Source organism: Cricetulus griseus, chromosome 2 (assembly GCF_003668045.3).
Source record: "Cricetulus griseus strain 17A/GY chromosome 2, alternate assembly CriGri-PICRH-1.0, whole genome shotgun sequence".
Taxonomy (NCBI): Eukaryota; Metazoa; Chordata; class Mammalia; order Rodentia; family Cricetidae; genus Cricetulus; species Cricetulus griseus.
The window spans coordinates 458006932-458018289 of NC_048595.1; the positions used below are offsets into that span (position 1 = coordinate 458006932).

The 11358-nt window shown below is 44.2% G+C and overlaps 1 protein-coding gene across 5 annotated transcripts in view; it reads left to right on the top strand.

Annotated features, from left to right (window-relative positions):
• The window catches only part of Epb41l3 (erythrocyte membrane protein band 4.1 like 3), an 81371-nt gene extending 71071 nt beyond the window's left edge, over nucleotides 1-10300 (top strand). For 4 of the 5 annotated variants that reach the window (XM_035439297.1, XM_035439299.1, XM_035439298.1 and 1 more), the window contains 6 exons: nucleotides 6218-6340; nucleotides 6992-7366; nucleotides 8289-8420; nucleotides 9153-9251; nucleotides 9837-9917; nucleotides 10190-10300. In XM_035439297.1, the coding sequence (XP_035295188.1) occupies nucleotides 6218-6340; nucleotides 6992-7366; nucleotides 8289-8420; nucleotides 9153-9251; nucleotides 9837-9917; nucleotides 10190-10300 (921 nt within the window). The remainder of the gene's footprint in view (nucleotides 1-6217; nucleotides 6341-6991; nucleotides 7367-8288; nucleotides 8421-9152; nucleotides 9252-9836; nucleotides 9918-10189) is intronic. The other variant, XM_035439301.1, reaches the window with a different exon arrangement.
• The last annotated feature ends 1058 nt before the right edge of the window (nucleotides 10301-11358 follow it).

Below are 11358 nucleotides of genomic sequence, written 5' to 3' on the forward strand. Positions count from 1 at the left end.
AGGCCGTTGTCTGGGTAGAGTGAACAGGAGAACGATGGAGGTCGGACAACAGGGGAGTTCCAGAAAAGCTAGGCGATTTGCGTCCTGAAAGATGCGAGCTGTTTCCACGTGGTCCAAGCCCTGTGCCTCTCTAGACAGCTGGGCCAGGCAGAGTGACCTCTACATCCCCGTGTGTTCTTTAGAGCTAGACCGTTGTCAGCGACATCCAAGTTTATAGTCCAGCTGGGAGCCCTATAGATAGCCATAAGAGCAAAGAAAGCATTCTCATTGTCTAAGTCAACCCCGTTTCTATATTTAGACCCTGGTTTTTCTTTCTGGCTTTGTGAGAAGCAGATGATCTCTTTAGCCCCCAGCTAGGAATGTGCAAAGCATATTGGTTTACAGACTCATGAACAATCGGTTTTGTTTTGAATGGGAGATATTTTTCAGTTGCTTGGTATCACTCTGTTATTTGATAGGGCCACTTTAATTATCCAGTGTAAAAAAGGATCCCAGTTGTATCTACACAGAAATACTCAACTTATTTTTCAAATTTGCATCACAAATAAAATAATACTATTTTGTGTCCAAATCAGGAAGATACTCAGATTCCTCAGTTTTATGACCTCCAGCTTAGTTGGTTTCTGGGGTCTTTTTTAAATGAACTTCAAGAAAAATTATATTTTGAAAAAAATGTAATGACTTCAGATTTTTAATTTTATCATCTTTTTACCTGTAGTCATTGAATACTAATTGTTACTTCTATAAAATGCTATCATGAATGAACAATTAGAAAAATACTAAAGTTAAAAAGTAGTGAATTAATAAAGATTATATTCTGAGAATTTGATGTGTTAACTACACATAAAGTCACACTTTGATTGCCAGGGATTACAGGTTTCCAATGTTTGTATAAATAGCAAACAGAGGTATCCTCAAAGCAGTGACTGAAATCAAGTCCTTGTTAACATTAACAAACAGATCAGCTCATGTGAAAGAGGCATGTTCTCTGTGACAAATGGTTCCCAAAATGGCCTTGCATATGGCACATTTAGACCCATGTTCTTTAGTGGTTACTTGGATACCAAAAAATTTCCAAATCCCAACCAAAAAGCAATATTAATGCCTGTGTGGTAACAATATTGTCCTGTGTTGCGTGTGAGCAGTAAGTTCACAGGTATAGTCACTGTATAATATAGTGAACCTAATAGGTATAGTATGTATTTAACAAGGATAGTTTTGAGATGGATACTAACTACAGTTGATTCCCATTATTTATAGCATTTTATACTTACATGCAATCTATCTATTCTCTACCAATTATTATCATTAGAAAACCTTAATAATCCAAGAGCAAATGAGTGTTATGCATTTTGTATCCCTGAATAGGACTTTGCAACTCAAGTATATTGCAGAGTAATATAATGACTACATAGAATGGCTGGCATATACACTTGACCATATTCTTAACTGTAATAGAGGCACAGTCTAGAGGCTTCAATTATCAGCAGCTCACCACTTCCTTAGTAGAAGCAATGGTTGGGTTGGAAGGTAGACGTGAATAGACTTTAATTTTTTATACCTATTCCCCTATGTTAGATGTTTCTGTTGTTGGCACACAGTTCAAAATGTGACCAGTTGATGGTTCCAGTAGCAGGCACTTAGTCTGAAAATTTCGAGTTTTTTAAGGCAGGAGACTTCCTGAAAACCACTGTTTCAGTGCCTGGCTTTTATCTTTGGGATAACATTTATCTCGGTGATTATAATTAGAGGTGCTGGAAGAGCACCTATAATTTTGAACTTCTCTTCCTTGTTCCTCACTTCTGTTGGTTGTTACTGAAAGTGTTTGTTTTAAGCCTGAATTTAATAATTTTTTGTAAATTTCATCTATTGCAATGTCCTCCTCCAAGATAGGAATTATTTCTCTCCTACAAAAGTGGGTTACTTACCTCTTGTTAGAGAAAATCATCTGGGAATAGTGTTGTCACAATTTACAGTAGGTCCCACAAAATGTCCCAGATGTTCCCCTGCAACCAATTCATTGTAGTTCCTACTAAATGACTAGTAGGCTAACCGTCACTTCCTTAGTAGAGGCACTGGTTAGGTTGGGAGGTAGACCATGTATAGAATTTAATTCCAAACCTATCCCACTAGGTTAGTTGTTTCTGTTACTGACACATGTTTCTGAATGTGGCCTAAACACCAAGGAGTTGTCATAGAAGTGTGTTGTTTGTAATGATACGATTTGCTTAAAGAATTCTATTCTTCCAGAAATTTTGAATTTCACTCCATCACTTTTAGATTAATTTCAGAGCTATGCTTCCTATCCCTACTGTGTGGAGTTGTACGCTCTGCAGAGACAGGAGTGGTAGAAGTGGGACTACCCTTTGAATGAGGAACATTTAGTACTAAAGAAAATGACAAAGGGACCCTTGAAAACTCAAGCACTGGTTCCCAAGTCCGAGAATGAAATCAATGTTTCTTGATTATGTACATTAAAGAAAACTATGGTTTGATCTAAAGCTCCCACTCAGGTCATCTGACATTAACTTTAAAATACTATTCACCATATTATAAAAGTTCAAATAAAATTTGACTTCTGTTTGCTTCTAGGCCAACAAAGATGTCTATTCAAAAATGACTAGGTTTATTCAAGTGAATGGTATTTCAGTTTGCTTTCTATACTGTGATAAAAAATAAAAATTAAAAGCCACTGTGACCAAAAGCAACTTAGGGAAGCAAGGGGTCTATTTGGCCTACAGTTCCAGTTCATAGTCCATCCCTGAAGGGAATCAGGGCAGGAATACAAGCAGGAGCTTGAAGTAGCCTCCATAGACAAAGTTGCCTGCTGACTCGCTGGCAGTCACATGCTTAGCTGTCTTTCTTATGCCACCCAGCACCATCTGCCTAGGGGATGTTACCACCTACACAATTAACAATCAAGACAGACAGACAGACACACACACACACACACAGAGAGAGAGAGAGAGAGCTGCAGACAGGCCAGTCTGGTCTGGGGAATTCACCCACTAGTTTTTCCTTCTCAAATGACCCCAGTTGTATCACGTTGACAGTTAAAGCTAACCAGCATGAATACACTTCCTTCACTACCAGATAGCATATGCGTGAGAGTATGGTTGGATACCTGTTAGAAATAGAAGTGAGCGTTTCTTCTGTTACTTTTAAAAGTATTTTATTCACATTTTCTTTTAGGACTTGCTATTAGGGACATGAGAGAGGCCCAGTGAAATGTCAGGAAACTCTTCTTCTCACTCTTGTATGCTCTGTGTGCATTTGTGGAAATGTCTTGAGTTGTGTGAGCATCTATTTCAGAAGATAACATTGCCCATTTAGAGATGATTGTTAAAACTTGAAATGGCTCTAGATCTTCTTTCAAATGAGTAATTCTTCAAGGCAAACATGAATGACTGTGAATACATATATAATACAGTGCTGGCTTCCTAACTCATCTTTCTGGAAAAATGTCTACTCCCTCTTCTCCAACCCCCTTTGTTTAAACAGACCAAAGAAGAGAGAGAGATTTCTGAGAGAGTTGTATTTTTACAGCAAGGAAGTTCACCATTCCTTGAGTCTCAGGTAAAAAAGCAAACACGGAGCTATTCTTCACCCTGGAGTGTCTGGTTTTCACTTCGTTAGTTTTTCTGGTTTAAAGCTAAGGTGGGTGTGCTAATTTGCTTAGATTTGGGAAATGAGATTTTTCTCAGTATGCTAGTGGTTAATTATGTAATGCTTATGACTTCTATGTGATAAAAATTACCATTGAAGCTTTGGGTATGCTTGTGGTAATCTCCCGAAAGTCCCCACTGTCCCTTTCCATCTAAGACCTCTACTATTTTTTAATGACTTTGACTGGTTTCTTGAATGCTCTGAACTTACTTTGGTTTTCTTGCTAGCCAAGTGTGGTTACGAAAATGCGGGAAGGCGTCTCTACTGATTCTGTGGCTACTTCTCATCAATTAATTTTCCAGAAAACTGTCCCGTCGACCCTAGAGGTTATTTTTTTCAATTCATATCTTTTAGTCCAATGCCAGCATGTAGATCAACCTGCAGTTATTTTGCTTAACACAAACATATATCTAGATTCAAGTTTTCAGGATACCATAAGTAGAAAACATAAAACCAAATGTCATCTACTCTGGTGTGGTCTCCCTTCCTTTCTGTAACCTGGTAAGCTGGTTAGCCATTAGCCTAGGACATCCAGTTATCTCTCCTGTAGGCCAAGGTTTCTTACCGTTCTTCTGCCTTGTTGGAACTAATGCTAAAGAAAGTGGGAGAGAAATTACTGAAACATCGAACTGCAGGTCTAGTTAAGAACAGAACACTCCACGGACCTCCAACTCTTATTTTAAAGGGATCCAGATCAGTAGTGTCTCATCAGGGGAAATTCCGTTGCCATACCTTGAATATGGGCGCACTCAATATGCTTTGATACTAAGTGTAGTCGTGAATTGGCTTCCCTAGATAAGGAAACAAATTTGCACATGTGGAAAAAAATGGTCTTTACAGAAACTTGGAGAACACCTTCAACTTCCTTGTGAAAATACCAGTATGGGAAGCATTGTGTGACAGCAAACAAGGATAACAGTCTTTTGTGCTACATGTGTGAGCCTGAGTAGTTCACTTATAACATCCAGTCTTAAGATAAAATGCAACCAAGCTGCCAAGCACAAGGTCAAATAGGTCTCCTATAAAATTCATTGCCAAGATATGTTCCTAGTTAAAGAAACATGAGATTTCAATGCCACCCCCACAGGATGTATTCCGGGTTGAAATTAGATTTCTGGTGAGAGGGGACTCCAGCCATAACTGTTAGATGATAGCAGCCACCCTTTGCTTCAGTCTTACCCCATGCCCCGGTATAGTTTATGCCCTGCATTTTTTAAAAAGGGTTCTTATTTTATAGACAACCAGCTTTTATATACCACCAGCTTTTCTAATTTAGCTTTTATATTTTGAATATAGGGCACAGAGGATTGGGTTATTGTAGACAAAATACCCACTGAGGTAGTTGATGGTGATTCGAAAAAGATTGTCACTTACAAGGTGGTAACTGTGAGCAGTAAAACCGGTGAGATCCCGGCTGACTTGCTAAAACCTAGCATGATTGACATGCATGGCTTCGATGACTTGGCCAGAGAAATGCACTTGAAGGAGGAGAACGCGCAGAAGATGTACACTCTGGGGAAATCCTACGACACCGTCTCTGGCAGAATTGTCACCATGACTGGGAAAGCTAAAGAGGGGGAGAAGGTCGCACAGCCCTCCTCGCTGGAAGGCTGGCAGAAGACAGAGAGAGGCGCTGCAGAGAAGGTCGGTCCCCTGCTGGTGGAATACGAGGTCCTGGAATCCCTGGCTGATGAGAAATCCAGAAGAGGACCCGAGGTCCACACCCCGAAGCGGAGATTGTCAGAATCCCTGGCGCCCATCAAGGAAGCCGAATCCCGCCGGCAAAGCCCCGAGGAAGATGACACCCAGAAGGCACCAAAGCTGGGAGAGGGTGCACCTGCCCACCCCCGGTTCGGCAAACCGCAGCAGGGGGCCGAATGCGAGGTGCTGACGGTGGGGCCCTTTGGCCCACGCAGGAAGAGCCTGTCTGAGTGGCGGTACTCCCAGGAGCCGGCCTTTACCGTGGCTACTGCCCACTATGTCACCGAGTCTTCTGCATCCCAAGTGGTGGTAACCAGTGGCTCTCATTCGGTCACAGCTTAAGATTCCAGCATGACATTTTTTTTTACAACAGCGCCCTTCCACCCTGAACCTTTTCCGTTTCTCTGGCCGCTTGACTTTATGTTGAGAGCAGCAGCGAACCCAGCTTTTTTTTTTTTCTTCTTCCCATGATTAAATCAATATTGCAGCCCCAAATCAGCATTAAAAACACTTTTCCCCCTTTTATTTCTAGCTGCCCGTTCCCAAGATTCGTGATAAGGCGCGCTGTGGCTTGCAATTGGAGGGGAGGGGTGGAGGGTCGGTGGGAAGTGACCTGCTTAAACCGACGCCACCCTGAACGTGATAACTCTCTGCTTTAGCACACGAGGGCTCATGGTCACCTAGTTTGCTGTGTTATGCCCCCATTCCTTTCTGTTTCCAAGCTCTGTACATGGACTCCTTCATTCCTCCTTCCTTTTTTCCTCTGCCTCCGGTTTTGTCTAGCAAGCTGCGAACATGTGCATGTCTGGGGCGTCTCTCGTGCTTGACTCTCGTTTCTTTGTTCACTCAGACTAAACAGTCTTCTGGGGAGAAACTCATGGATGGCTCGGAGATCCTCAGTCTGTTAGAGTCGGCCCGGAAACCCACAGAGTTCATAGGAGGGGTTTCATCTACTACCCAGAGCTGGGTGCAGGTGGCCATTCCCTCCCGTCCTTGGTGTTTGTGACTGTGCCCGTTTGCTTTGCTTTGTGAGCATGTGGCGGGTGTGTGTGCCTGTGTCTTGCATCCAAGTGGCATTGCCTTCCTGCATCTCAGAGCAGTCCCCGGTGACTGTTCTTCCTGCCACTGCATGTGCCTGTCTGTTGTGGACCTTCCATTCCACTTTGAGAACGGGCTTCCTTTGCTCAAAAGCAATGGCGTTAGGAGATTTTAATGGCTCTTGATCTTTAGAAACATTTCGTCTCATCCGTCCAGTCTAAGGGCACACATTCAAAGCCACGGTGAACGTGCAGCAGAACGCCCTTTCTTTCTCCTCTGCTCGTGTGCTTTATTGCATCCTGTTTCTTTCGCCATTGCTCTGAGAAAGCTGTGCAGGTCCCTGTGTGTGTGTGTGTGTGTGTGTGAGAGAGAGAGAGAGAGAGAGAGAGAGAGAGAGAGAGAGAGAGAGAGAGAGAGAGAGACAGCAAAGCTAGTGGGAGGAATGAAAGCTTATTTTTACTGCCGTCAGCGTCCATGCATATGAGCTCTTGATGCCAGCTTTGAACCTCATAGTGAGTAGCCGCCTTGGGGAGTTTGTTGTTTGGGTTTATGGAAGTCACTCAGACACTGTACTCTTCCCATACAGAAACTGGAAACAAAGACAGAGTCCATCGAAACTGAGGTGGAATTGACCCCACACTCCCAGCCCCTCAGCACTGAGAAGGTGCTGCAGGAAACCGTGTTGGCGGAGGAGAGGCGCATCGAGAGTGTGCAAGGCAGTGGAGATGCTTGTCACACAGCCGGGGATGCCGTGGATACAGCAGAGACCACACCCTCAGATCTTCACAGTGCGAAAGGGAAGGAGGGCTGTTCTGTGACAGAAGCAGCTAAGGAAGAGAGAGGAGAGGAGGCTGACAAATCTGTCCCCGAGCAGGAACAGCCAGCCACAGTCTCCCATGAGGAGGAGCAGGTGGCAGCCACGCACCCTTCTGAGGCTTTGGAACAAAAGTCTCATTTTGAGGTAAATGGTAGTTACTGTTACTCTCAGAGGTGATATACCCTGAGAGTTAGAGAAAAACAGAAGTGGTGCTTCATTTAACTTCACGCCTCATCGTGCACGGGCCTCTGGCTTTCCTCTCTGATCTTTTACTTTGCACAGCAGTGAAGGGGTCTCCAGGCTTGTTTCCAGGTTTGGGGGTCACATAGAAATATAAAAATCAAGTACTGATGATGTATAGTTCTAGGAAGTGGTTTCTGTCATTGAAATTATAACTGACAGAAAACACAGGGAGCCAATGAATAGCTACTTTAGAGGGCCACAAAGATAGCCCGGTGGCTCACAGTGTCACACAAGCCTGATGACCTGAGTTCAACCCCTGGAACCCACAGTGGAAGCCAAGTTCTGAAAGTTGTTCTCTGACTTACACACACAACAACAACAACAACGATAATAGTAAAATATTTTTTGAAGAAAACTTGACATTTATTTCTGATCCACTTACTTTCCTAGAAGGACCAGAAAGCATTCCTCCAACTCCCAGAACTTTATTCTTTATCACCCTTTACCGAGATATTCCACAGGTTGGTGGGTGGAGAACGATGATTTGGTTCTTGCCTCATCTTTCTTGGTTACTAACTTAAAAGCTTGTTTATAGGTTTATCTATGTCAGTGTTTGCATATGAGATGGAGAAGAAGGGACAGATCGTTTTTAATCCCCTTTAAAATGTTTCTGTTGCCTCGGGAATCCTATGTCAACTGCTCGGTATAATCTAGTGAGACTGGTGTAGATTTGTTGTGTGTCATGATCCCTGTCTTACCTCCTCCTCGTTTAATACAGAAACTTTTGTTATGAGCAAAAATAGCAAAGACACCAGGAGGAGAGAGAAGTCCAAACTGCGTATACGCCTTGATAACCCCTCCCCCTTGCTTCCCACTGATACAGTCCTCCACTGTGAAGATGGAGACCGTGAGTGTGGGCAGTGTTTCTCCAGGAGGAGTGAAGCTAGAGATCTCTACCAAGGAAGTGCCAGTAGTTCACACAGAAACAAAAACCATCACATATGAGTCATCACAGGTAAGACCGGAGACCTGGCAGATCTAGGGCTTCTTGCATTCAACTACACAGTACCAGTCCAAGAGGCTGTAAGGATCGGCATCCAAACCATCTCTGTCAAGAACAGTGCACTGCCATGGTTTTATTACCGATTGTGGAGCCACGGTGATTAACCGAGGCTTTAGACAGCCTTCACATAGGCAAGTCTCAGAGACCTAGGTTGCAGTTATGGATAAGAAAGAGGCTTAAGCCACCCACTAGTCACATTTATAACATCTCAGTTTGTTAACCCTCCTTGCCTACAGCTTTGCCTAAAGTTTACTCCAAGAGCTCCCATGTTCTACCTGAATTGGGCTACGAGTGTGGGAAGCAATTGTTCCTTCTGAGGATTCCAGGTTTCCCATGGATACCCACATTTGTGGATGCTCCAATCCCTTGGTTGGAATAGTATAACATTACCTTATAACATGTGGACATGTTATAGTTTAAATAATCTCTGGATGACTTACACTACCTTACACGATGTAAATGCAATGCTGGTGGTTGCTACACTCCGATGTTTAGCAAACATCTGAACACGTTCAGTCTGGCTGCAAATAGTTCCTGAGTGTTTTCCATCTGTGGTTGATTGGGTCTTCTTATGGGGAGGGCTGTGTCCACTCAGTCACAGTATGGTATTAAAGAATGGAACAGTCCTATGGAGAGTAAATGCAACCACACCCGTGTGCTATGTGTGTTCCTGTCCCTGCTTAGGTTGACCCTGGGGCAGACCTGGAGCCAGGTGTGCTGATGAGTGCACAGACAATCACATCTGAAACCACGAGTACCACCACCACCACACACATCACCAAAGTAAGTGGAACAAACATCCACAAGCATTACTCTTTGACTGATGGAGAAGGGCACCAATCATCAAAACCTCTGACATCCTGACCTCATCCTTTTAGACTAAAAGGGGAATTGTAGGGGACAGTGTAAGCCACACCTGCTAAAAGCTGGCTACAGGTGTGCCTGGCCACGCCTGTTAGGGCGTGGTCAAGATGAGGTCAGGATGACAAATGATAGGGTTTTAAGGGTTTGCAAGGCACATGGGAGCCCCTTCTCTCTGGCCTCCCTGCCTTGCTGCCCCTGACACGCTCTGGCTTTCGTTTGGCTGGTGTTTTTCTAATAAAGGATATCCTTATCGTAAGCTCCTTTTATTTCTCAATACTGGTGTCCCTGATGCTCACCCTGGGGTGGGCCTAGCGTAGAGTAGATATCATAGGAACTGGGTCTGCTAAACCCAAAGAACTCTGCTTTTGGAAATAAGCATGTTGAATGCCTATGGTAGACTTAGTTCTGGGAGAACTAAGTGGGAGAACTGTGGGGCTTCACAGTGCCACCACCCCCTGCCATTACCCTGGTGAGTAACTCACGGTGCTTTCCTATGTCCTTCAGACTGTGAAAGGAGGTATTTCAGAGACGAGAATCGAGAAACGAATAGTGATCACAGGAGATGCTGACATCGACCACGACCAGGTAGGTAGCGTGTGAGACAGTAAACCCACTGACAGAGAAGTCAATGTGAGCACACTGGCCCTTTGGTTCCCAGTGCTAATCTTCTAGATCAGGATGTACTCTACAGTAGTTTCTGAATTAACTCTCCAGTATATGGCTTTGAGCCCTTGTGTAATCAGTGTGCCTCATTGTTAACTGTGGGGATAGATTAGCTCCTAAGACTCACCTTGCTGCTGCTCACGCATGTCCCACCTCCTTTTTGTTTTTGCCCTTCTGTGATTTCCTGGGGATAGGCGCTGGCTCAGGCAATTAAAGAGGCCAAAGAGCAGCACCCCGACATGTCAGTGACCAAAGTAGTGGTCCATAAAGAGACAGAAATCACACCAGAAGATGGAGAGGATTGACCAGAGGTAAGAGGTGACGCTGATTCTCTAGGCTTGCCTCAGCTAGCATGTGGCATGGGGCACTTCCCTCCCCACCCTTAGCCTCATTCTCCCCTCTCCTTTGTCCTCTCACTGGCATTTGTGGGGCTGGCTATCGAGAAGATGGAAAACTGCTTGTGGGTGCTGGGGTGCCTCTGCTGTGGAGATTCCCTCCTCAGAGCTGTGTTTGCACACCCACGCCAGTTAGAGGAGAAGGGAAGGCAGGGTCCCTGCTTGCCTGGTCTCTCTGCTGCTCTTTTTCATCTGGGCTTTACCTTCTTCTCATTACCCAAATTTGAGAAATCAAATTTGGTTTCACTTGCCATGTGGCCTAATAAAAACACTAAAGCCGGCTCTTCTGAAAAGCATAGTTTGTGCTCCCACTTGTAGAGAAATTAGCCACCCTCGTTCATGCTTTGACGACAGCGTCATCCCTTGGAAGTGTGCTCTTCCAAGACAGTGTCTCTGCTTCAGGCTGGCTGGGCACTAACTGTCTTTTTGAATGCCTTATATTTCCTGTATCCTGTGAGTGACTTTCCCCATCCTATACTGTTTTGCCCCAAGGGGAGGCAAAAATACAGATTTGTGGCCCCATTTTCCTCCTGAAAGTGCATGCCTTGCCGGACTGTGTGGCCAGCATCCTGAGCAGACTCTGTGTGCACAGCCTTGTCACGTACACTGACCTGCCAAGCAGGAACTCAGGTGGCCACGCGCATCCCTAGGTGGACTGTGAATGCTGAGTGTGGGTGTAGCCACTTCCACAGGTGCTTCTAGAAGTGAGACATTGAAGAGAGGTTGTTCAGATCTGTTCCTGAAGCACTTTGGTTCAGGAACAAGAAACAAGAAAAAGTAAATGCTAAACTCAGATTCAAATTAGTAGGATTCTTGAACAATGAAAACAAAAGTTAGAGAGAGGAAAAAAAAAGATTTTTTTTTTCTCCAATGGGCTGCGGCCACTTGGGTGATGTAATTGTATGCTGCAAACGTAACAGCTTTCTGCTGGGATGAGCCTTTTAATGTCCATGGTACTTTTTGTACCT